The sequence below is a fragment of the Tubulanus polymorphus genome, chromosome 8, assembly GCF_964204645.1.
Source record: "Tubulanus polymorphus chromosome 8, tnTubPoly1.2, whole genome shotgun sequence".
NCBI lineage: Eukaryota > Metazoa > Nemertea > Palaeonemertea > Tubulaniformes > Tubulanidae > Tubulanus > Tubulanus polymorphus.
In genome coordinates this window covers 9948503-9975576 of record NC_134032.1, presented here as the reverse complement: position 1 = coordinate 9975576, position 27074 = coordinate 9948503, and the positions used below count along the sequence as shown (strand labels likewise).

The 27074-nt window shown below is 42.3% G+C and overlaps 1 protein-coding gene across 1 annotated transcript in view; it reads right to left on the bottom strand.

Moving 5' to 3' along the window:
* LOC141909772 (oxidation resistance protein 1-like) overlaps window positions 1-27074 on the bottom strand; it is a 56108-nt gene that overhangs the window by 17014 nt on the left and 12020 nt on the right. Inside the window, exons 6-11 of the mRNA XM_074800378.1 lie at window positions 8923-9140; window positions 8040-8150; window positions 4595-4795; window positions 3775-3956; window positions 1155-2107; window positions 137-406 (exon numbers count right to left, since the gene is read on the bottom strand). Of these exons, the coding sequence (XP_074656479.1) occupies window positions 137-406; window positions 1155-2107; window positions 3775-3956; window positions 4595-4795; window positions 8040-8150; window positions 8923-9140 (1935 nt within the window). The remainder of the gene's footprint in view (window positions 1-136; window positions 407-1154; window positions 2108-3774; window positions 3957-4594; window positions 4796-8039; window positions 8151-8922; window positions 9141-27074) is intronic.

The following is a 27074-nucleotide window of genomic DNA, read 5'->3' as shown; positions in this document are numbered from 1 at the left end:
GGGTGATTTGATCGATGTTGTAGTTGAATTTATGAAGGTACCCATCTTCCATGAAAGTATTTATGAAGGGGAATTTGATTTTGAATATGTCGTAGGAGGTATCAAGGCGGTAGCCATGTTTGTTTCAAATACCTACCGTCGATAGACTGGAATAGTTCCGGTTTATCCTCCAATTTCACGATGCTCTCCACTTCTAATTCAACGGTCCGCTTCGTCGTCGAAGTCGGCGCCGAATCGTCGCGGTCCATCGACGCACCCATCACGTTCGACGCCTTCGTCGCCGCCGACGACGCGGCGTTTGACGCGACGGACGCAGCAGACGACGCGGCCGACGATACGGCGTTCACGCCGGCCGATACCGTATCCGATACGAGGCTCAACGGCCGGTGATACCAGGTTGTGTTTCCTGTAAATGGGAAGAAATATTTCAAAATATTCAGTTACTTCTGGTTGCTTGCTATAGGTCACAAATGGTCACTTGAATAACTACCTGATGGCACCCCTATACACTAGCACCCTTAAACTCGCCCCCTTCCCTGAACACCCTACAGCACTCACCCCTTTAACTCTGCCCCCCTTTTACCCTAGCACCATACAACTATCCCCCCCTACCCTGAACACCCTACAGCACTCACCCCTTAAACTCTGCCCCCCTTTTACCCTAGCACCATACAACTATCCCCCCTACCCTGAACACCCTACAGCACTCACCCCTTTAACTCTGCCCCCTTTTACCCTAGCACCATACAACTATCCCCCCCTACCCTGAACACCCTACAGCACTCACCCCTTAAACTCTGGCCCCCTTTTACCCTAGCACCAAACAACTATCGCCCCCTACCCTGAACACCCTACAGCTCTGACCCCCTTTTACACTAGTACCATACATTTTTCACCCCGTCCCTGAACACCCTACAGCACCCCTCCCCAAAAACACTGACATACCTAACCACTATCAACCTTTAACAATTTTTTGGGTTGCTATTACATGTAGTTACAACCAGTTGCTGCAGCTACGGGTTATTACCAGTTTCCCTGACTTTTCCCCCCGATTCTTTTAAAGGAAAGAAATTTCCCTGACTTTTCCCCGATTTCCAAGTAAGTGGCCATGCTGAAAATTCTCTGGGTGTAAATCGATGAATAAAATCACCTACCCGAAGTTTCGCCCTCATTAAGAGCCATGTTCATCTGTTCGACCTCGGTGATATCCTTCACTTCGTCGCGTTCGACCTTCGAAAACAAACCACTCGAGAAATCGACGAAACTGCCGGCGAAACTCGACACCTTCGGCGAAATCGACGACAACGCGCTGCCGGTAAATCCTTTATTGCGATTCGCGGCGCCCGTTATCTGCGTCGGTTCGGCTGTCGCAGACGGCGAGCCTAATTCCGAATCTTCCGTCGCCGCCGAAACCGACGTCTGCTTAGTCGCATCGTCTGCCTTGTCGTCGTACTGGAAGTACGTGATATTACCGATCCGCTCTGAAACAACTGCGTTCGTCCGTTCCGTTTCTCCTTCCATTTCGGCGATGCCGCTTTCGACGCTTCCGGTTTTTAGCGTTAACTCATCGCCGTCGTTATCGCGACCGCCGTCCGGAATTTCAATAGCCGCCGTCGCCGACGACGACAGTGCGGTTTCGGCTAATGCCATCGCAGATCCTGCAAAGACCGAACTGTCTTCGTTGTCCCGATCGAAATCCGTCTGCTTCGACTGCGTTTTCTTCGACTTTGGCACGTCCTGTAAAACGAAATTCTCCATCGACGTCGCCAGGGCGACGCCGTTCGAATCGCTGTCACGACGACACGACGAACTAGTCGATACATCGGCGTTGAAACCTGAGGAATTAATACCCGACGAATTCATCGCGAATTCGTCTTCCCGCGACGTGTCCGCGGCGGCGGCGGCCATCGCTGCCAAGTTCTCTTCCGTGCACGAACATTTCAACGTCGGTGCGGTTGCGGCGATTACGTTCAGCAAATCGGAAGCGTCGCTGCTCGACTCGGAGGCGTCTCGTAAACGTTTGCTCCGACGTTCGAGGCGAGCCTGAGCCACCGGACAGTCCTTCGTGTGATACACCTCCGGTTTGGGAATGTTCTGCTGTAACTCCCTGAAATACAGAGAACAACAAATAACGACACGAAAAATATTGTGCATAAAAACACTATACAACACTCAATTTGAGTAATTCATGCATGAAATATCAAAATCTTGATCCAGTCTTCCACAGTTCTGCTGAGGAAAGGGATGCTGTTCTGAATGGCTTACTCTGTGAGTCATGAAACAAGTTCAAGCATCCATTGGCAGATTGGGGAAAAAAAGAGATTTTGCCATTGGTTACAATTTGTGCCACCAAGAGCTAACAGAAAATAACTCTCAGAACCATTCTAAAAGGATCAACACAGTTGATCCTAAAAACTCTTCGCTCACAACTATGGAACTGGATACGAGGCATTTCTTTATGTATAAGATATCACCGGCTTTACTAAACTGGTTAAGTCTGGGTATTAAGTGTCAGTACAGCTCTATAAAACTGGGCTCCCATGTATAGGCAAGGGTAAATCGAAGCAGGCGGCTTTTTAAACGTTACAAATTCAACAGTATTAAACTGATATTATTCTAATGCATTACATATTAATTATTGGCTATTATCGACACCTGGTGAAATGAGACAAATCTATCAAATGGCTATCAATTATGCTCTGTTGAATAGTCACAGCTGGTGCTTTAGGGTATTAAACTGGAGGCGGGGGGGGGCTGATTTACAATACATGTTGTAACAGCAGGGAGGAGAAAATGGGGTGGAAGTGAATGGGAGGGTGGGGCAGATAGAGGAAGAGAGACAGTGAGAGGGAAGGAGAAAGCAAGTGGTAGAGATAGGAGACAAAGCGAGCTAGAGGGAGAGAAAAAGGAAGAGAGGGGGAGTGAACACGGCGAGGGAGAAAAAGGAATTGTCATGAAGCCTATCTTTCACCATAACAGGAGGCTGATGCACGAGATAAGCAGAGTAACCAACCCTAGAACCTTAACAATCTTACATATTGATAAACTAAAAGTTTCCGATAAAAACATTGATATTCAAAAGCTTAACCTGATGCCATGATAACTCTAAGTCGCAATGATAGCTAAACTGGAACTACTAGATAACTCATAGTGGCAATGATGGCTAAACTGGAACGCCTAGATAACTCATAGTGGCAATGATGGCTGAACTGGAACTACTAGATAACTCATAGTCGCAATGATGGCTAAACTGGAACTACTAGATAACTCATAGGCGCAATGATGGCTAAACTGGAACTACTAGATAACTCAAAGTCGCAATGATGGCTAAACTGGAACTACTAGATAACTCATAGTCGCAATGATGGCTAAACTGGAACTACTAGATAACTCATAGTTGCAATGATGGCTGAACTGGAACTACTAGATAACTCATAGTGGCAATGATGGCTAAACTGGAACTACTAGATAACTCATAGTGGCAATGATGGCTAAACTGGAACTACTAGATAACTCATAGTCGCAATGATGGCTAAACTGGAACTACTAGATAACTCATAGTTGCAATGATGGCTGAACTGGAACTACTAGATAACTCATAGTCGCAATGATGGCTAAACTGGAACTACGTGGTAACTTCTAGTCAGCAGCAAATGTGCTGAGTTACGTAGCATATGGTTGATTTTTCAGTAAGCGTGACTATTTATTGAGATCACTGACAACCGTCGCACTGTTAAACTTTCGAAAAATCGCGAAACATCGCGTAAATCTTACTTCGGAGCGCTTTTCAGTTTCATCGCCGCGATATCGTGGTACATGGCAACGCTGATGACCGTATCGAGCGGCGCTATCATTCCGTACATGTCGGCGCTGTGTTCGATGACCAGCGGATCGGAGACGTTCGGGTCGAACATGATCGCGTTCGGAGTCACCAGCAAAACGCCGGCTACCACTCCCTGCAAAATAGACAAAACCCATCATTCATAAATGACGTTTTATCGAGATTTAATATAATGATGTATTTTACGTAAACCACTATGTACTGGGGAGCGTTACCTAAATAAATTTCATCATTATCATCATTCATAATAATAACAATAATAGATATAAATTTGCACAGCACAGTTTTTCATGATGACAGAATTCAATTGCGCTCCAGGGCCTGGTTTTATATACTGGTGGTAACCTTAACCCTAGGGTCAGCTCAATTCATATTCAATTTAATTAACCCCAGGGGTCTGTTGCACGCACGTGGCGTAAGTCCAAAAGTGGACTTAAATCTTAAGACTAGTCTTCAGTTGTTAGATTGGCTATGGAACAAAGTTGGTCTAACACCGGTGTTCAGTCTAAGCCAGGACTATGCAACTGGCCCGAGGGTTAAAGATAATAATACCAGTCTATAAAACCGGCCCCTAGGTATCATAGCATTGGCCGAATAGTTATATAATGGATAGAGTAGAGTCGAAGTGCATCGGATAGTATATTCGTAGCCGGCAGTGAACGCATTTTAAGACCAGTCTACGTTCGCTTAGTTCCTGGAACAAATCGAACGGATTAATACCGGTTTTGATACTGGTTCCGAGATGAGACTCACCAGTCCGTCCGTTATATGCTTAACGTTCAGTTTAATGAAACGTTCGTGACATTCTCGATCTAATCGTTTTGCCTCATCGTCCGATAGGGGGCGCGGCGTGAGATGATCGTCTTCGATTGTTGGGCTGTTCGGCAAACTCATCCGCTCGGCTAAACCAGGAGCGCGACGCTCTGGAGATATCGGACTCAACGGAGGAGTCTCCTAAAAATAGATCATACAGATTCGTTTATAATCGAACAATAACAGAGCCTGATTTGTGCCATCACATAGTCAAATATCCCCCCATGACATCATCAAATCTGTTTCCACACATTCCGCCTTGATATCAAATCTGTTCCATAAATCCCCTATGACATCATCAAGTCTGTTTCCTTAAATCCCCCTATGATACCATCAAATCTGTTTTCCTAAATCTCCCTATGACATCACCAAATCTGTTCCATGAATTCCCCATGTTATTTTCAAATATGCCTCCAGATATTCTTAAATGACATCATATGTTTCAATAAATCTCCCCGACAACACCGAATCTGTCTCCCAAAATCCACCTAGGACAACATCGAATTGCTTCCATAATTCCCCTTATGACATCATGAAATCACTACTATGGACCCTTCCAAAAAAGGTGGTCACTTCTGTAATCCCCCTATGACATCACTGAATGACAAGCGACATTTAGATTGAAGCAAACAACAGATTTTAACATCTAGAATTCGATTTATCTTGCGCACGAAATCGGAAAAGCTGGAAATATCCAGAAAAACCTGCATCACACTGAATAATTGCATCACACATACGTATCATGAGTCTAGATAGTGCTGCCATCTGGCAACGTTTCAGCAATCAATAACAATTGAACTAGTTTTTAACACGACTAACGCAGCGTTACGAATAAACAACGCGAAACAAAAGACCTCAGCGGCGGATCCATTCATCGACGTTTCGATGTTTATATCGGGCGAGCAATCGCTCGTATCGATTTCTAGCCAAACGAGAACGCGATACATTTTCAGATCGAACAACGCTAGCAAATGAATATCCGACCAATCATTATTTCAATTGATGTCGATTTTCGATCGTCGCAAAATAGAGAAAATCTTAAGCCTAGCACACATCGACACTGCGATTGGAGACAACTAGTTGCCAGGCAGTTTTCGGCGCATGAGAGCAACTGGCTGGATACAATCAGTTGCTCGAATTTGTCGATGTGAGCGAGCTTACGACTGGTTAGCGTCCATCTATCTCCAGTTCCACCCAGTTGCTCATGTTCTTCTTTTGAGCAACTAGTTGTACTCAGTTGCTCTCATATCCTTCGATGTGAGCGCTCCATAATCAACAACACATGGTTGTAACTGACTAAAACAAAGCTATTTTTCACGTGACTTGTGATGCCCTCAAGAATATTTGCTAAACCACATCTCAGTTGCTGTCGATGTGTGCGCTATGGACCTAGCGACCGGCATGAGCCACGCAGTTGCTGGTTTTTACTAAATTTTCGATGTGCGTGGGGTACTCACTCACTAGCAACTAGTTGTCTCCAGTCGCTTTGTCGATGTATGCTTAGCTTTACGTTCGATGAATTGAATCTTGATTAACGTTTCATGCCATTTTAGTAGACGTACAGGGGCGGAGATCCGACTTCGAATACTTTTACAGGAGCGCACGAAGAAATGAGAAGGGCGAACTGTTAAATAGGATCCGCGCAGAGGTCGGGAAAGTTTTGAAATTTCGGTGCATTCTATTGTTAATGTTATTTGAGTGACATTGAAGCGGACAAAAAAATTGATACCTTGTTTCTCATTTCCGCTGAGCTTAAAACTTGACCCGGTCAGCCGCCTATCTACCCTGCACGTTACTAAATCTTTAAAATCATGATCGAGCTAACAATAACAGACCCGGCAGTTATAGAAATGAACTGATTACTATTGTAAGTCCTATTGCAGTTTATGAACGTGAACCGGCCGATAAGGAGAAAATATGGGAGAAGAGAGTATTGCGCCACATGACTTCAAGCGTTCAAAATGGCATGTCAACAAACCACAAGACTCGAGGATTCCTGGGGAATACCCTTAAGATCGCGAGACAAACGAATCGGCAATCACGTGCACGCGTACTACCACTGACCTGAGCTATAGGCTTACGACTTCATTCGCAAAACGATACTTACTAATAACATGATAGCGCGATAGGTCAAATATTGTCGGCGATGCGGACTGCAACACAACGGAAATATCTCCCCGGACATTATCTAACTGATTCAATTAATCCGCAAGGCAAACAATTCTAATGACAGTCGCTTCGTTAACGGACAATTCCGGAAAATAGGCCCGTCTCCGTAGAAATTCCCCCCAGTGACATCATCGAATTGCTCCCGCGAACGCTCTCGATGAAATATGGCTGTCCGCGTAAATCCGCCTACGACATCGTCGAAATACACCTTCGGATACTTCCAGAAGATAAGACTGCCTAAGACATCATCAAGTCATTCCAAGAAATGAGCAGCATCAAATAACTCTCATAGGCTCCATCTAAACCGAAGGATCATCTGGAATGATGTCATAAGGGGATTCAAAGAGAAAGTCGCTTTTCGCATTTCGTAGAAGCAGCCATCTTTTTCGTAACGACTTCACATACAGTTTTGAAACACCCATACAGTCCTATACGTGCTTCAACATCATCTCTCCAGTTTGAGTGGCCATATATGCGCGTATGATATGCGTAAACAATATTTTTCAACACTAGTTTCATAATACCGGTCAATATGTGCAGTTATACAAACTGTACGATGTGACAGATGTGCAAAATAGTTATAATCTAGATAAAGGTGGAACCGACGAAGAACAATAGCATCGGTCTCCCTTTCTTTCTGTCCCATCTCTCTGAACCTCACTCCCTCTCCCTGTCCCTTTTTTGATCCCTCACTCTTTCTGCATCTCTATACCTTTCTCCCTCTCCCTTTCTCCCTCTTCATTTCCTTAACCCTCATTCTCTCCTTATCCTGCTCTCTCTGTACCTCGCTCCCTCTCTCCCTCGCTCTTACTTTCCCTCTTCCTATACCTGTCCTATCTTCCTCACTCTCCATTTCTTTCCCCCTTCCTCTCTCTCTCTGTTACATCCCTCTCCCTCTCCCTCTCTATACCTGTCTTCACTCCCTCACTACCTCCTATCTTCCATCTATCTACCTTTTATTCTTTCTTCCCTCTTCTGCCGTCCCTCTCCTTCACCAGTCACTGCCCTGATCTCAAAAACCACCCTCTCTCACTTCAATGAGTCATATTAGATTTAACTCCTGTGCCCTGTTCCACAATTGTGAGTAAATGTTAACCCAAGACTTAAGTCAAATTTAACCGAGAACTGTGCAACGGGATCGCGCTGGTCGAGGTCTATGTTAAAACCAGCCCCCAGTTGTTAACCAGGCAGACGCGAGGACGTATGTTATACTTACGACGATGGCGGCGGGTTGCGGCGTAACTTTAATCGGGCTGGTCGGCGTCGACGCCTGACTGTCGCTTCCATTCTGTAGCAATTCACCCTCTTTGTCGGGAATGTATAAAATCTGCAACACGGCGAAAAATTAGAACGATAATGTTAACATAACGCGATCAATAAACGAAGGAATGAGCATCGAAATAGGAATTATTATCGTTGAGATCGGGATCGAGGAACACCTGTTTCATTCTCAACTACAATGTACGAAGTACGTAAATGCAGGCACACATTAAAAGCAGCTGGTGGGAAAAATATATATATGTTATTCATTGACCTGTTCTGGATTAACCCTCGACTTGTCTTATATATATTATATTATATATATATATATATATATTATAATAATTCAATAATAATAATTATTTATTCAGCTTAAAATCCATATAAAATATGCTCATCGGCTTTACGTTATATATAAAAAGCGAACATAAAAAAAGAGACAACTAAAACTGGTTTAATCAAAGGCTTCGATGAACGAATGGGTTTTGAGACGAGATTTAAAAACATCAATTGAAGAATTGGACTAGATTTAATTGGACTAGAGGTAAATTATTCCAGAGTACTGGGGCAGAGTACGCGAAGGATCTTATGTCCGGCTAAACACGGGGAATGACTAGCACGGATTGATCGTTAGATCTTAAAACTCTAGCGGATGATTTATCCATAGCGGTATACCCCTTAATCAACCGGTGGGGGTGGAATTTTCAAAATTTTGAATTTCCAAAAGGGTATGAATTAGTCGACGCTGAACAGGTTAAAACTGTTGTTGTCGAGAAACTGGTTTCAGCGACATCGACTTTTACGCGCCACCTACACCCTTACACCCCTACGATACGTACCTGTCCTTGAAAGACGATGCGCGCCGACAGGCGGTTCAATTTTGCCAGCTCCGATGGCGTCGTGTCGAATAGCGCGGCGATCTTCGCGAGCGTGTCCGTCGATTTCACCTCGTAGTCGACGCAGCCGGCCGGCCGCGTTATCTGTTTACATAGTTTCTTGTGGTTGTTGTGACCGGTGGCGGCGGTAGCGTTGTTGTGACCTCCGCTGTCGGCCGAGTCTAACGAAAATATGAAGAAAAAAAAACGAAAAATATAAATCCAGAAACGAAAGATTCCGCGATGGACGTAAGCGATTCACCCCGATTCACCCTTCCATGTTTCGGTATATGCTTTGATATTCTCGGAGCCATCCACTTGAGAAAGTGAGGCAGGGGTTGATTTATAGGGGGTAGTCTCGGGTGTGCGGATCCCTGCTTTATCACTGATGCGGCCATTTTCATCGAGACAGAGATAGTTTTAAAACCTGTAAATTTGACTCTCATCCTCATAACAGTAATAATGATAATAATAATATAGAAATATCATAGAAAGTAATCTACATAATCGAGGCCACTGACTGAGGACGTGTGTTCGTCCGATCTCAAGGACTCGTTATTACGGGATTAAAGCGTTGTTGCCAGTCTCAGATCGCCTCCGCGCGGGGATATACGTGCGCGCCCGCATTTACTAATGCATTCGCCGCTATTAATAGTCGTTCTGCATTCGCGAGATAGCGCGGGATATATCAGAGAATTACCTCAGATATATCTATCGGGCTACGTCTCTTCAACGCGCTTCGTGCGACCTCGCTTTGTCATAACCTCCTCTTAACCTCAACAACTCTTTATTACTGTCATGACTCTCCTCTTTACCGTCCCTCGTTCTCCACATCTACCTCACTTTCCTCACCTTTACCTCGTCTATACTAATCTAGGAGAAATAACCGAGGAAACTAGCACTCCCTTGACGCCGTGCCCACAATGCTTGACAATCCGAGGACGCCTGCCTAGGTGAAACGCTTGACGATATGGCATTTCAATATTCAACACCCCCTTGAAAACTTCCCGAAATAACCCGATTCCGTCAATAGACGAACGAACGAAAAGTGAATGCAATAGCCCGCTGGGACGAGGTGGGCTAAAAATGGCCAAGAGCAATTCAACTTTTCCTACGTCTCTTCCTCCTCTCCACATTCTCTCTATCTCTCTGCCCTTTTCTCCCTCCTCTCCTCAACTCCAGCGCAAACTCTTCCCTCTGTCCATCTCTTCTCTCCTGCAGGGAAGGATCCAGGGCAACATGTAAAAGTCCATCAAATCATTTTTTGAGTGCCCTTTTCTATTATATGAACAAAGATAATTGCCGCAGTACACATAATATCGCGTTCGTGGACATCAAAGTGCCGTTTTGGGATATGACAAGTCTTTCAAAATTGGCCTCTCGATCCGCCCCTGTCCTGTCTCTCGACTATCCTACATATTTTCTCTATATCCCTATCACACTTGTACAACTCCCTTTCTGTGTCTAGCCTCATATCTCCAGGTTCCCCCTCTCTCCTCAACCAGCATGGACGTATAGTCAATATCCCAGTCTTTCAGTGCTAAGCCTCTCAGTCGGAGTACATCTGCTAGACAGTGATATAAACAATCTGTGAATGCGTTCGTATGTGTATAGATTTCGCAGACCGTCAGTATTTCACAACCAGGCTGTCATCGTCGCTGTCAACATCAACGCCACCGCAACCGAGCGGGAAGAGGCAGATAAATCAATACGATATCATCATCGTAAGCTGTGACTCTTTGAGGGCACATCTGTAATGAACGAACGGACAAACGAACCAACACTGCGGTTACAAACAACAGCGCACTTCACTGAAACTTCAAATTACTCCTTCCACTAAGAGTGAACATGAGGTCAATTCTTAGCCCATCCGAATGTACACATTATCTTCAATTGAGATTTATACTATATAAAACAATTTCAGCGTGAATTCACGACAGGCCGGCGACTTTCCCCGCTTAGGTCAACGCTCAATTTTCCACGTAACATATGGCGCAACATTCCCCGAATGAAGAGAGTAAAATGCCACGATAAATGAATTGATAGCCACTCATTTATTGCGGGATTTTACTCTTATTGTTTTATCACGGATATTGTGATCCACAACTAATTCTGCCGCGTATGAATCTACAGGCAATCGGAGAAAGTTCCGAATTCATTGTGTTACAATATATTCATTCATTCATTCATTCATTCATTCATTCATTCATTTTTTATGAATCCAGGTATTCGAACAAAAGCATGTTCAAATTCCCTGAGTTCTCCAGGGGCCAGTTAAGCTGTTAAGTTGGTTAGAGTTGACCCTGCATAAGGACAGATCTAGAGGATTATGAAGGGAGGTGTTCTGAGGAATGGGCCATATGCCGGCGAACTGCCAGCTCTTTAAGGCATGTTTTTTTCTTCTAAATCCGGTACAATTGAAGGTATTCTGCTTGAGGCTTGTCAGAAAAAATTTCCTTTGGCATAAATTGCATTTTCACCGGAAAAGGTTGATCTTTTTTAGACTTTTTAGAATGAATATTAACGTTGACATTTAAGGGATTCCTTTGAAATTACGGGGGTGGGCGAGGGGGTGCAGACATGATCGGACAATATCCTTCTCTTTCCCTATAAAATCATCTCATCCTTCTCCCTCTTCTCTCCTTCCCCTCCCTTTCCCTGGCTCTCCCTTCCTCCCTCTCACCATCTCATTCCCGCCCTCTCATATCTCTCCATCTCGTCAAATTATCCGAAATCTGAACTATTTCGATGACAGGTTTAACCAGTAAACAGTTGCTTCATCAATTATGCCAGCATCGAGAATGAAAAGCTAATATCCTGCGGTACTCCTCACAGGTCCCGCCCTCCCGTCCCGCACCCGCTAGAGTGGCATATCAAATGACATAATTCAGCTATAATTAATAAACATAGCTGTTTATCGACTGTATACAACTCAAATATATACACAGTTACTAAACACACGACCAGCTCAAATTTGACTTTCTCCCGCAGTTATTAACCCGTTAAACACCGGGGTCTCGTTAGTTCAGATAAACGAAGCAAAGGTAGGAAAGAGGGAGAGATGGAGAGATAGGGAAAGGTTCAGAGGGATACTGAGATGTGATGGAGATAAAGGCTTGCGTAGGTCGGCCTTTCTCCACGAATGCCAGTCACCCTAAGACCTACGCCGCCATATTGCAACGCGGTGTTCTACAATCGCATCGAGTCGCAAGGCGTCCTTAAGGTAGAGGGCAGGGGAATTGTAGAGAGAAAGCCCAACAGGCTGGCCGCTTTTGTTTGACTCGCTTCTTACCCGACTATTCCGTGATCTTTAGCTTTTTTTACGAAACTCCCTAAATAATCTCCGACTTTTTTCTAGAAAAGAAAATCCCCGCACCAAATACTTTTCCTCATTTCCAGGTAAGCGGTCCACCTGATGGGGCAAGGGCGAGTGAGGGAGAGTGGAAAGGCGTGGATTCATGATAGAAAGAGAGGGATAAAGGGGAGAGAAAAGATTGGTAGAAAGATTTGACTTTTTCCTCCTACCAGGTAAGTGGCAATCATTATGAGGCAAGAGGCGAGGGAGGGAGGGGAAAGGCAAGAACTCAAGAAGAAAGGGATAAAAGGGAGAGAAAAGATAGGAAGAAAGGTTTGAGCGCGGGAGAGAAGGAAGAAAAGTGACAGTAGTGGGAAGAGTGGATAGAGATAAGAGACATCATCAGGGGGGGGGGAGTTTGGAGGGGGTGGAAGAAACACTGAATCGACCCACCTTCGAGTTTACGTAAAACGTCAAATTCAAGTTGTGAATACCGGCGCGTCGTCGACGGCCGCCGCCGCACGGCGACGACGGGCCACGACGGCGAGCGCGATATCGTCCATAAATGTCGCAACTTTTCGATTTCGTCGAAACCGAACTCGTTTTCGGATATCCGCACGGCCGCCGCCGCCGTGGCCACCTTGGTCTCGGCAGACGGTGGACAACTCTGTAATCGCACGAAGCGAGAAGTTTTCTCGTAATATCCCATAATGTCGTCACTATATCCGATATGACCGAGTTTTCTGATATCCGAAAAATTTCAAAAATATTCTGAAATTACGTGAATTTTCGTTTTTTCAGCAAAAATCCTCGGTTGAAAGTCTAATAGCAACTGGAAGGTTTTTTTTTCGAATCGTTGAAAAGCTTTTCGGAAATATTAACAAACTTAGACGAATAAATTCCGGATTTTTCAGTTTTTCCTAGTTAATCGACGCGGGCTCCAAAAGAACAACAAATCGAATTTCGTAAATCAAACTTTTTCCGACGAATAAACAAAAAGAAGAACATCAACTGCTTTTCTCTCCGATTTTTTCGAATCAGTAGTTCTCGGTCGTACTTCGCTTCTCGAACTAAGTTCGACGAAAAAACTGTATCGCGATTAAAAGTCGTTCTAGATCTCGACGTCACTCGTTAAAAAGTCCCACGCACGATAGATAAAAATAAATCCACTCAAGTTCGCGTGAATTAACATTTCAGAGTTGAGTCAGACATAATCAGGGCCGGTTTCATATTTATATCAGATGAATTTGACTATAGGCTTTGAAGACTTAAAAAGAGCTAATTTCTCAATGCCGTATTTGATGGACATACGAGCCAGTTCGATGATTACTTAGATTTTTAACTTTACGGCCAAAATTAGTTCATTTTAATTTTCGGATACAAGACCCTCTAGTCGAATTCTCCGCAAACTACCGAGCTCGAGAGGTATGTACTTGTATGCCAGGCTGCTCGCTGAAGGACATAGTCTTACAGTTAGGAATTAATAGAAGTCCATAGAAAGAAATCCCTGGGTAATTAAACAAGGGTTAACATGTCTCCAACTATGATTACACAACTAAGGGGATTGTAATAATGCATTATGCTGACCACCCTACCAAACCTCCCTCCCCCCATATTTCTAGGGTCTTATTATTTCCCAGGTACTAGAAATAACAATAGACCTGGAACCATTACGTAAATGCCATTACATAATCAAGAGCTAAATAAACTTGTGACAAATTGAGACCATACTTTAGAGCAGGGCATTAGCTACTTGAGTCCATAAGTGGTCTGAACCTACCCAAAATTGTTGAGATAAATGCTTGTAGTCTGAACTTACACTTACTCTAAGTCCTTATAAGTTAGGTCGATTTACAGAAGCAAAAAAAAAAATAAATAAATAAATGAATAAAATAGTCTGAGATCGTTCTTTAAAAATGTAAGCCTTCCTTGCGCGACTGGTGCCTTCGTCCAACTTCTGCAGCCTCGTAAAATTTGGAATTTTTTAACAGGACTTTTTTTAACATAACAGTTGCGATGCCATTATTTGAACATGTGTGTAAATATCAATTCGATATTATGGCGTCAACGATTATGTGTAAATACGCCGGGATAGGGGCCATTGACACCGCTTTACGAAACGCAGCCCGCGAATTTCATTTTGATACATCGAAATCTACGAATCCTACCAACTTGTTTCATCCTTTGTCTCATCTTTTTTCTACATTATTTCGTTAGATAACTCAATTTAGCTTGAAATTACTATTAAATAGGAAGGTATGATGGCTGCCTCCATAAATCACCCCATGACACAATTGAATGATCTCTCATGGGCACTTCATGAAGGTTGTAGGTAAAAATCCCCTGGGTAAAAATCCCCAAGGTAAATATCCCCTGGGTAAAAATCCCCTAGGTAAAAATCCCCAAATATTCAAAGTAGATAAAATCCCTACTTGGTGATTTTCAAGAACATTTCAAAGCAAAATGTTTCCCCCAATTTTGTTCATTTGCAATGAGACTGAAATTTGTTTGAATTGCGCAATGGAGTCTTTTGTTGGGATAAATTCTTTAAGTAAACTCTTAGAATAAAATAAATTGTTAGAATTGATAAGAATAATGAACTTTTTATTTGTAATATCTTTGAACTGGAATATTTGTGTACTGTGAACTCTTGTTGACTTGTGATATATTTGAGCAGTGCAATGCCATGAATTATAAGCAATAATGGACTTTTAATTCTATATATTTTAGGTTCAAGCTAGTGTAATATATAAGTGCGATGAACCCTTTCATTAAGCTGTGTGATAACTTTAAGTACTAATTTAGTATTAATAGGCTGGTAATTTGTAGCATGTTTTGATTCAAGTATATACTAAAGTTTATATACTCATGATATCCTTATGATGTTCCACAATAATAAATTGGATATATGTATCAATATTAATTGACCTAAAGATTGTATCTACTTACACTGCATTCAGGAAGGGGATTTTTACCTACTTTGAAGAATTGGGGATTTTTACCGAGGGGATTTTTACCAAAGGGATTTTTACCGCTAACGCTTCCAAAAGATATCTGAAGTCCCTATGACATCATCAAATTGTGTACTGGCGATCATATGTCTAGACTCTTCTGAAGATGGTTTTTGCAGGATTCACCCTACGACATCAAATGAATGAGTTCATAACTTCTTTGAGTCTTTTGATCTTAATATTTGATTTTTGATAAATAGAAATAGATTTTTAACCCTTTCAGTGCTGGCTAATTAATACCCTATAGTGCTGAAGATAATTTGAAAATTCTGAAAAATTCCACCCTAAAAGTGTTGAATAACGGGAATAGCACTATAGTGCGTCTACACCCTGGCACGGTATATTGTTAGTTACTAGTATTTCACTATGTTTGACAGGTGCTGCCATCTTTCAAGAGAGATAATTAGTAATTACTAATAAAAACAATACACCGCAGTGCGGTGTACTAACAAAATTCATCACTGATTCGTACACCGCACTGCTGTGTAGACGCACTGAAAGGGTTAAGCTTTCAAACTTTGTATATTAGTTGGTTCTAGACTAATCATCTATTCTATAAATGGGCTATTCTACTATGAACGCTCCCTCAGTATAAAGTCTACATATCTATAAATCTATAAAATGTATATATCACAAGATATGAAGAGCGGTTCTCGAAAAGCCGATCCTACGATATTTACGTAGTCCGATATTTTAAGCTACGGTTCCGCAAGCAGCACGTCACATGGTCACCAGTGTCGTTACGCCGAGCTCATGAACCCAAACGTGTACTTAACGAAAAAACAATGTCGCGGCGTCACGGAAGAAAACGTCCAAAAGAAAACGTCCAAAGTTCGAAAAAGCCGATTACACATGACGTTATACACGGTATGAACATTCAACAACATTTCTATCGATTAGTCGCTGGCTTCGCGAAAAAATACGGAACAAATAACGAATAACATCAATTATGCCTAAAAAAAAACCGAGTACTCATGGAGTTTGATACCTTTCGCTATACAAATATTCAACATTTCTATCGATTAGTCATTAGTTTCGCGAAAAGTTCGGAATAAATAACGAAGATATCGATTACGCTTAAAAAAAAAGCCGCCGGTACTCGCGGAGTTTGATACTTTTCGCCACGTTGTTGTCGGTCGAACGCATCCTCGAAACGCGGTCAAAGTTCGAAACATTGCGCATTAGACTTATTGACATCGACATTGATATCTCCAGATACGAGAAAATGGTTGTTTACATTTCTTTGCGATCGACAGAAAAAAAAAATATACTAAATTGGTGGAAAGTTAAGACGGTGCTTCGAACGTTTTATCAGCAAAAAACAACTTGTTTTTCACGGAACTCGATTAGAACGTGTCTGATAGTTCAGTGATCTGTCTGTTGTTGTCAAAGGGTCTGTAGGCACTGAAAAATGTCGTGGGAATATTCTAAGCAAGCTGCCCTTATTTCTTTTAACTGTTCATGTAGATTTCCATTCATTTCAATTTCCTCAACCCACTGAGCGCCACACGGCATTATCAGCGGGTTAGATATTTCTTTTTCCAAATTGGGGAGAGACCAGTGAAAGACTGACTGACTGCTACCACCAGGATTCAAACACATGAACCCTGGATTGATGTGAGACCAGTGAAAGACTAGCTGGCTGGCTGGCTGGCTGGCTGGCTGATACCACCAGACCTCAAACACATGAACCCTGGATCGACGAGGCCAGTTCATGACGGACTGACTGCACCCACCAGGACTGCACCAAACCCATGAACCCTGGATTGACGAGAGACAAGTGACCGGTGGCTTAAAACACTCGACCACATCACTGTTCATAAAAATCATATCGCTATAGGCAATACTAAACATTATGATGTCATAGGGGATACATGCAAGTGGCCATCTTTTCTATAAGGGTCTAGATGGGCAATTTGATGTCATAGGGCAATTCCTAAAAAGCCATTTGTAGAAGAGTCTATACATCAAATCACCGGTACACAATTTAATGATGTCATAGAGGGACCTATGCAAGCAGACATCTTTATGAAGAGCATGTCAAGAGATCATTTGAAGATGTCATAGGGTGACTTATGGAAGCAGCCATCGAATAGGCCTTCGTAGTTAATTCTACTTTCTCTTAATTGAGCTATGTAAGTAAAATGACGCAAAAAAAAGATGACACAACGAATGAGACAAAGGCCCTCGACGTAAATAGATGAAGCTACGATGGAAAATTACTAAACGGCATTTATCTATACCGAGAAATATGGATCTATTTTTGATTAGTAATTCTTGGTTGTCGTTTTATCGGTGGTGGTCGCTGCAGGCATCGCGCGCCTCTCCCACCTAAACTAGCGTTCGCGTTCAAAGACGAGCGTCATTTAAACGCACGTTTGATGTCGATTCGACGCCGGATATCGCTGTTCTCTCAACACCTATAGGGCGAGGCGCGGGGCGTGGGAGGATGGGTGTAGAAGCGGATCAGATTCGCGTATGTTCGTTTCATCATTACCGCCGCGTTACTGTTTCCAGTGTCAAAATAAACCCACACGGCCGAATTTCAGTACTTGACAACCAGTCACCACACACCGACAAAGTATGGCGGTCACTAGAGTTTCGTGGTCAAACGGTTGGAATAGGGGCGTGCAAGCTGGATCCCTAGGTCCAAATCAAATCGGAAAGTAGGGTCGGCGTAGAATGGGAGAAAGGGCGAGGATTCTGCCTTAGAGAATACCATTTTTGGTGCTGGACAAAGCTTCGCTTTTTAGAATAATAGGCCTTAACAAATTCAAGTACATACGCAACATAGACGGAAACTGTTTATTTCATACGCAATCTAGACTTTTCTCTGATTCCTTAGTTTTTTTAAACGAAATTCTCTGACTTATCGAAGTTATTTTAGTTTTCCCTGATTTCCAGGTAAGGCCTACGTTATTCTTTCGAATTCAGGTGGAAAAATAACAAATATAAAATCAATTGTTAATTTGTTGTTGGGTGGTTCCCTCCCGGTGAAGATGAAGAAAATGATGGTATGAATGATGACGCAAACTGATATCGTTTATTCGTCATGGCAACGATTTCTTTAACTATTGCAAAATGTGAAACATGTGATAAATTAGGCGAAAGTCATCTTTATTTTCGACTCTATAGGTGACTCCCATGGGCGTGGACTGGCTGTGACTCCTGTTCTGGTGACTTCCATGGGTGTGGACTGGCTGTGACTCCTGTTCTGGTGACTCCCATGGGTGTGGACTGGCTGTGACTCCTGTTCGGGTGACTCCCATGGGTTAGTACAGATCGACTCAAATGAAACGAAATGTCAAGGTCATCTAAAGTTGTAGAAACAGTATCGCATCGCGACGAAGAAGAAAAAAACCCCGACGATACAAAGTCGAGGACTCCCGGAGTATCGATTCTAGATGTCCTCGAGACGCATCACGACTCTCGAAGTCATTGACTTGGCTTTCACAACATTTGCCATAATAGCTCGCAACAATGTCGGTATCATGGCAACATATCCGGCCCGACGTTACAACGGGGAAGCACTGAGTGGAAGCAGACCAGACGGATGTTGGATCATATCGAATATAATCATATCACATCATTTTGAATATTAAATCCAAAATAGTTTATATATACACATATATGATATCATAATAAAGAAGTTTCCAGTTTCTAGGCGCCATTTTGTGGCGGTCCCTCGAGGTCCCCATTGTTGCGATGATTTGCGCTCATTTTTAAAACATAAGTTTAGATTGAATATCATATAGTTCTGCAGCCCCTTGCTCGATGAACTTAAGTTATACAGCATTTTAAAGGAATTGACATGCAGATATTTGCTGGCGATTCTTGGAATTTTTGAACGCAACAATTGAGAACAGTGACGATGTGAAACCAAGGACCGCATATCTTAACCGTGCGTAAAAGAAACCACAATATTTATTAATTTTGAAATATCTAAGTATCTCTTAAAGCTATATTTCCTATTTTTACAGTGGTTAAAGAGGGTTATTTGCAGTTTAAGCCTGCGTTAAAATCTTTTGATTATCTTTCCTGACGACTGATCTGTACCCGCCTGAGTTTGAGATTACGCGCAAAAGGGGTCTCCCACTGCGCATTGGAATTTCACTGAACATTGAGATTTGCAACAAGAAATCTTTAAATGCAATTTGATTTCTTCACATTTTCCATGGGGATATTTTGAGATGATAATCCATATCTTGTTTGTACCATATTTTGGCGGGGGCAATTCGTTTAGCTGGTTTCGGGATCCGGTTTGTCCCGCTATTGAAGTCTGAACGGTCCAGTTGAGGAATTGTCGTATACAGCCCGTCCAGCCTAGCGCCGATTTTGTGTTCGTTGAAATCAAACGTTTTAGAATCGATGGTGAAATGTACCAGTCAATTTAAACGCTAAGGACATATTTAACACATATCTCTCTCTGGTAATCCCTCATTCTGGGATCATACGATGAATTTACTGAATCTCAACCTTCTGGTTGGAAAACATCGACCAGAAAACCTTACTGATATAAAATCCCAATATAATATTTAAAGGGGTTCATATCTGTCCCCCATTTGATATTCTGTTTTAGGGGGTCAACATCCAGTTTGGCAACATTCAGCTGCGCCGCATATTCAAAAATATACACAAACTTAGATTTTTTTACTAGTGTCCAACCATGAGTGGTACATTCGGTTGAAACGCAAATTAGGTTCTCAACTAGGCCACATTTGAGACCAACACAGTAAGTCCCCACTCTTACAAGAAATCCTTTAATTTCCCAACGCTACAAAACTCGAATTCATCAAAGCACTCAAAGTCCATTTTCAACCATATGAAAATAAAGGTAATATATAACCTTCAGAAGCAATATTGATAATTAAAAACCAGTATAAAATCTTATTTTTGCGATTTCTTTTCACAAATCTCAATGTTCAGTGAAATGGCGGTGCATAGTGGGAGATCCCTTTTGCGCGTAATCTCAAACTCAAGCGGGTACAGATCAGTCGTCAGGAAAGATATTCAAAAAAATTTCATACAGGCTTAAACTGCAAATAACCCTCTTTAACCTCTGTGAAAATTGGAAATATAGCTTTAAGAGATACTTAGATATTTTAAAATTAATAAATATTGCGATTTCTTTTACGCGCGGTTGAGATATGCGGTCCTTGGTTTCACACCGTCACTTTTCTCAATTGTTGCGTTCAAAAATTCCAAGAATCACCAGCAAATATCTGCATTTCATTTCCTTTAAAATGGTGTATAAATTGATTTCGTCGAGCAAGGGGCTGCAGAACTATATGATATTCAATCTAAACTTATGTTTTAAAAATGAGCGCAAATCATCGTAACAATGGGGACCTCGAGGGACCGCCACAAAATGGCGCCTAGAAACTGGAAACTTCTTTATTGTATATATATATATATATATGATATCATTATAGTATATATATATATGTATATGTATATGTATATGTATGTGTATGTGTATGTGTATGTGTGTGTATATGTACAAATTTTCAGTGGGTTGAGAAAAGGCAAATCTAAACAGTTAAGACTTGCCACGAAAAGGGATATACGTTCGTTACTATGGATTTACAATTTCGAATTCGAATATATGGACGGAACGGTTGCGTTTTCATCGGTTGAATACCGATTGTTGTTTTTTCTATTCACCGAGCATTCTGACTGAGATTGATTGATTTTACGTATTATACGCGGCCTCGTGTCGCTGCTGCTACTCGTGTCGCTGCTGCTCCTCGTGTCAGTCGGTAATCAATAGTCGATGATGACAAAGATACAAAATATCGATCCCATCCCCCTTTCAGTAGGTACTCACGACAGCAGCAGCAGTTCTGACGGTAAGTAACAGAAGAGAGATACGACTACCGATCAATCAGCCATTACGACCTAGTTACTAATACTTGCAAGGTCATTTCCGACGGCAAGACACGCATATAGAATAAATCCTTAACCCTTTCAGTGCTGACTAATTAATACCCTAAAGTGCTGGAGATAATTTGAAAAATCTAAAAAATTCCACCCTAAAAGTGTGTTGAACAATGGGAATACCACTATAGTGCGTCTACACTGCGGCGCAGTGTATCGTTACTTACTAGTATTTCACTATGTTTGACACGTGCTGCCATTTTTCAAAAGAGATAATTACTAATTACTAATTACATCAATACACCGCAGTGTGGTGTACTAGCAAAATCTATCGCTGAAAGGGTTAACGACATAATCAAAATAACCCTGTGGATGATAACACATTCGTCAGAATAGACGAATGCCACCATAAACCCGTATGACATCATCAAATTACCCCCATATATGCATGTACATGTACTACGGACAAATCCGGAAAAGATAGCTACCGGTACTCAAATCACGCAAACACAAATCTATAGAAAAGACAACTGCTTTCATATATCACCCTATGACATCATCAAACCATTCGCATACACCCGACCGGAAAAGTTGGCTTCATAAACCACCCGTAAGCAACCACATTTTTCGGAAGTGTCTCGGGGGAAATTTGATGATGAAGATGATGTCATAAGGGGAATAATTAGAAGTAGCCATCTTCGTTTGGCTAAGTGTAACGGGCAGGGTGTTCGGTATGAAATTTTAGATCAGTACATATATTCATCATAACTGTCGATTGGTAAAACTGAAAAAGAAATTCTGTCATTTCGGACACCCGGTCGCGACCTAATTCCTATCAAGGTCATCAAGTGATTATCGTCATTTCGTTTGCAATTGACGACTGTGTGACGACCTTGACCGGAATTCAATTACGACGACTACGACTACGGTGAATCGATGGACGGACGACGATTCACAGGCGTCGACGACAATTGTATCAATCATAGCGAGAAAAAAACGTTCTTTATCGATTCGTTCGTCATTCGCTCCGCTCGAATACAACCTCGCGCCGCGCGTATCTTTCGTCGGTTCTTTCCCCTCCGGATTGTGCAGTCGAGCACGAAGGACATCGAAATGAAATTTTTCATAAACGTGCAATAGTATCCGCTCAATACGGCGATGGCCGAGATTAGGGCCACAAAATCTCGAAACCGCTGACAAAAAAAAAAAATCAGCGCTCGAAACAACTAGGCGATTTCAGCCTCCACCGAAAACAACTTCTAGGGACTGATAACAACTAAGTTGTTAACCCTTTCAGTGCTGACTAATCAATACCCTAAAGTGCTTGAGATAATTTGAAAATTTTAAAAAATTCCACCCTAGTGTGTTGAATAACGGGAATACCACTATAGTGCATCTACACCGTGGTGTGGTGTATCATTAGTTACTAATATTTCACAATGTTTAACAGGTGCTGCCATCTTTCAATGGAGATAAAAACTAATTACTAATTACACCAATACACCGCAGTGCGGTGTACTAGCAAAATCCATCACCGATTCATAAACCGCACTGCGGTGTAGATGCACTGAAAGAGTTAAGTCATTCTCAGCGGATACTGAAATCAACAAGTTGTTTGCAACACTTGCCAAAAATGATCAATTTTTCAACAAACATTTTTCTTGCGAATTATCTTGTATCTGTAGGGCAGTGATTATTATCAGTTGGGCTATGAAAGAAAAAAATTTATCATTATCATTATTATTATTATTATTATTATTATTATTATTTTCATCAATATCATTATCATTATCATAATTGTTAAATGTAGATTTCATTGACGCACAGGGGTTAACAACTAGAAATAAGCATGAAACAATAACTATTATCATAAGAACTGCGCTACAAAAAGAATAATAATAACATTAAAAATAATAATAATAATAATTCTATTCCTTTCGTAAAATGTTAAGCGACGAAGATTTCATCGATGGCGTTAATAACTATAAACAAACATGAAATGATTACGCGCTTCGCAAAGATGCGGACAGACAGACGAACGAACGTACGGATCAAACGGCTAACTGATTTACACGCGGCGTTGCCATCGACGACAGTGATCGATATTGTTGCCGCCGTGTTGTTGCATATTTCGTCGCGCTTCTATTAGTAGATCACGGTCCCGAGATACTGACGTCGTCGTCGTCGAAGAATTCGTAGAAGTTCGAAAAATTTCTACGTTCAATTTACGCGCGATTCGATCTTCGAATCTTGTTTTTCTACTTCCGCGCGGCCGTAAAAACAATTCTCGGAAATATCGAAATGTCAAATGGCCGAACGATCGAGTCTCTCTCGCCGACCGGCTGCCGCCATTTCTACGTCTGCACATCCTCCGGCACAAACGAATAAATGTCAAGTTCATACGAACAATAATAGAATGTTTACAATGGTTTCATTCGATTATACCCGCAAGAGATTTCTGAAGAAACCAGACGATGACAACTGCGCGATATACCTCCACGAACACCGTCTAAATTAACGCGGCACCGGGCGGCGCAACAGCGATACCGGGAAGGCGCACTATCTGTGAATAATTTATACCTGCCGACCTATCGGTTACCACATCCGAGACAAAAACAGTGAAGTTCAGGGACACGGTAAGGGTAAATGAAGAACAAGCCATAGGCGACAACGGTTCTCGGGCTCAGGCTCAAACTCTGTAATTACCAGTTCCCGTTGCATTTTGGATACGTTGTATCTAGAGCCGATAGCTAAATTTAGTCGAGACAACTTTTTGAATTTCGACCCCGTTCCTCAGTTATTAGGCCATCTTCAAGGTTGTGGTGCCCAAGCAGCATTGTTGGTAGCAGTGTGGCAGTCCCGAAAACCACCAACATAACAGTAGTGCGCCAACATTACCACCAATGAACTAGCACAATTTGAAGGGTACCAAGAGTACCAACAGGACTGCACCAGCTGAACTCGAAGGGCACCTTAAGTACCAGCAGGAGTGCACCAGCATTACCAGTAGAGCCATCAGTATACCAGCAGTACTTGCAAGGCACTATCAGTACCAGGAGCACACCATTAGTACCACCAGTGCCCTAGCAGTACCAAACACGCACCATCAGTATACCAGCAGTACTTGCAAGGCACTATCAGTACCAGGAACATACAAGCAGTTCCAGCACACCAACAATACCGGTAGCGCACCATCAGTACCACCAACGTACCAGCAGTACATAGAATGCACCAGCAGTGCCACCAACAACATGAGGAGCGCACCAGCAGTGAATACTAGCAGTAGTAATAGTTATAGAATTGTTTTGATGTTCATCGAGTGACAGTTAACAGCAGCAGTCGACGCTGGCTTGGCCGCCATTCGTTCGTTGTCATCGTTAAAAGATCAATCACGACGAAGCTCATTAACGAACAGTAATTAACTCTCTCACTAAACGACAAACTGATTAACGACGACGACGCCTGCGACGCAAGTGCCAACTGACCTTGGTTACCATAACGACTAAGACAAAAACCGTACACATGCAGATGTAGATAACGAACACCCGCGCTTAAGTAAACACCTAGTACACATGGGGCAAATTCGAGGTCGCTTGCGCCGTTTCTTAATTGAATTTCTGATAATCACGTAATTAACAATCAATTGAATATTTCAATTAAACCCTAAACGACGGAGAAGCAACAACGACTTGATGTTAGGGCTGGTTCCGTAGTCATGGCGTAGACTTAAGACAAGTATAAGACCATCTCAGTTCTATGGCCGATCTAACAGGTCAAGATCGGTACAGTCTTTAGATTAAACTAAAGATAAAGAACATAGACAAGAACTATGAAACAGGCCCAAGAAGGATAAATGGCACGTAAAAAACCCTTAGTATCCGAGTACTACAGGAATATGAAATGACCTCTCATCAGTACTGAATCAACACATGAGTCCTATCAAGACTCTCATGTCATGTCCCACATACGGTAAAACCTCCCCAATCAGGCACTTGCCGGTTCAGACAGGTTGGACGATTGTTTCGAATGAACTGGAATCGAAATTTCCAGTAATGCACAAAAATGTACTTTGACTTAAACAAAAAAATTCTGTAAATTTGCCTGCTGATCACAAAACTACTATATCTGTACTTCGATTTCCGATTTCAAAATCGAACGCGCTGTTTCGCACCTGGCAGGTGTGGTGGGTTTGCAAGGGACACCAATTAAAATCAATCAAACTACATCGACCAATCAAATCAATAACACGGTCAATCCTTATTTCAAGGTAAAAAACCTCCCTCAGCGAACGGTAAACACCTCTCTAAAATTGAACACCTGCCATGACGAACACTTTTTTCTTGTTCATTTTCAAAGTGTCTCAAAGTGTTCGCCGTATAAAGAGGTATTACTGTAAATGAACAATCTACACACACGAGTCCCGCGTGTCCTCTTCGCGAACACTCAAGTGTCCCGCGGAGTCCGTGAGTGCGTGAACACTCGTTCGTACGTGTCCCCAGTGTGCTGCTGCTGATGCTGCTACTGCTGCTGCTGCTGCTGCTGCCTAGAGGAATTGCTCTAGAGGAAAATCGATGATTTTCTATTATAGAAACTGCCAAACAAAGATTGATGAGAACATGTACTTTTAATAACATACAACAACTACCCCATCTCTCTCTCTATCTGATCTACCGGGCTTTCTTTAACTAGATTTTTCCTCTTCCACTACCTATATATATATATATATATATATATATATATACACCATCCTCGCTTGCCAGGGGTCCAGTATCGCTCCCTGAACTCGCTTCCGCGCCCCCGGGCCTCACGATGCGAGTAGCATAACGACTAGCGATAATACTGCCTCGATCACTAAAATGTTCGCTGATTGCTCCATCCTCTACCACTCGTCGCTTTCAATCCTCTCCCCCTCGCCCCTTTCAATTCTCTCCCTCTCGCCCCTTTCAATCCTCTCCCTCTCGTCTGTTTCAATCCTCTCCCCCTCGTCCCTTCCAATTCTCTCCCTCGGCGTTCTTTCTCTCTCTCTTACTTGTCGCTAATCTCTCCGACAAAGGCTGCTGTCTAATTCTATCGGCTGTTATTAATTGCAACCAGTGTAAAACAAAGGGTTTTCTATGTATCTACGTTTCTCAATAGCGCCATATAGAACGAATCGATATACATTTGTTAATCAGTGAGCGTGACGAGCATTACCTCGCTCTCGCTGAATACTGTCATACACCGCGTTAATTAATACTCCATTATTACAACAACGAAAAGATGTGGCATCATTTCAGAGGCACGTCGAACAAATTGAATAGTCTCTTAAGGGATTCCGAGATTTTGGTAGCGGGCGACGTCTGAGGGAGTATCCCAGGTCGGGAACAAGTTTCTAAAGTCTGTAATAAGCAATGTTTCCTATTGATGTATTTAGAGCTATTGGAAAGTGCAAGCTCTGAAGGGGGAGATCAGGGTCTCTATCGACGAGTGATTCCTGTAATATAAGGAGCTTTATAAGGAGAACATTTCAAATTTCAAGGAAGTGTCCACATCACTTTCATATCCCGATTACTGTTGACTCCTCCGTAATCGATACTGCCAATCTCAGTAAACCATTCATTCAGTGGTTTTGTAAGCAAATTTTTATCTTTAAGATTCCCTGTACCTAAACTTGATTTCTAATTTCGCAACCCCAAAAAAGACAAACCAATCCGTCCCGATTTAGATGTAGTTGACACAGTATTATAAGCTAGACACAAATATCTAATTGCCAATTTTTCATAATTGAAAGAGTTTAAACGGAGTTTCAGCAATTTTTCTAAATTAACGATGTTTCGAGCGCCTTTAAAAGCATTATCCGTTTAAAACGAGTTTTCAAGTCATCGAGTTGTAGCGCGCGGTCGGTTCCAGGCTGCGCATCTTCAACGAAGACATTTCGGGGGATAGAACTAAAC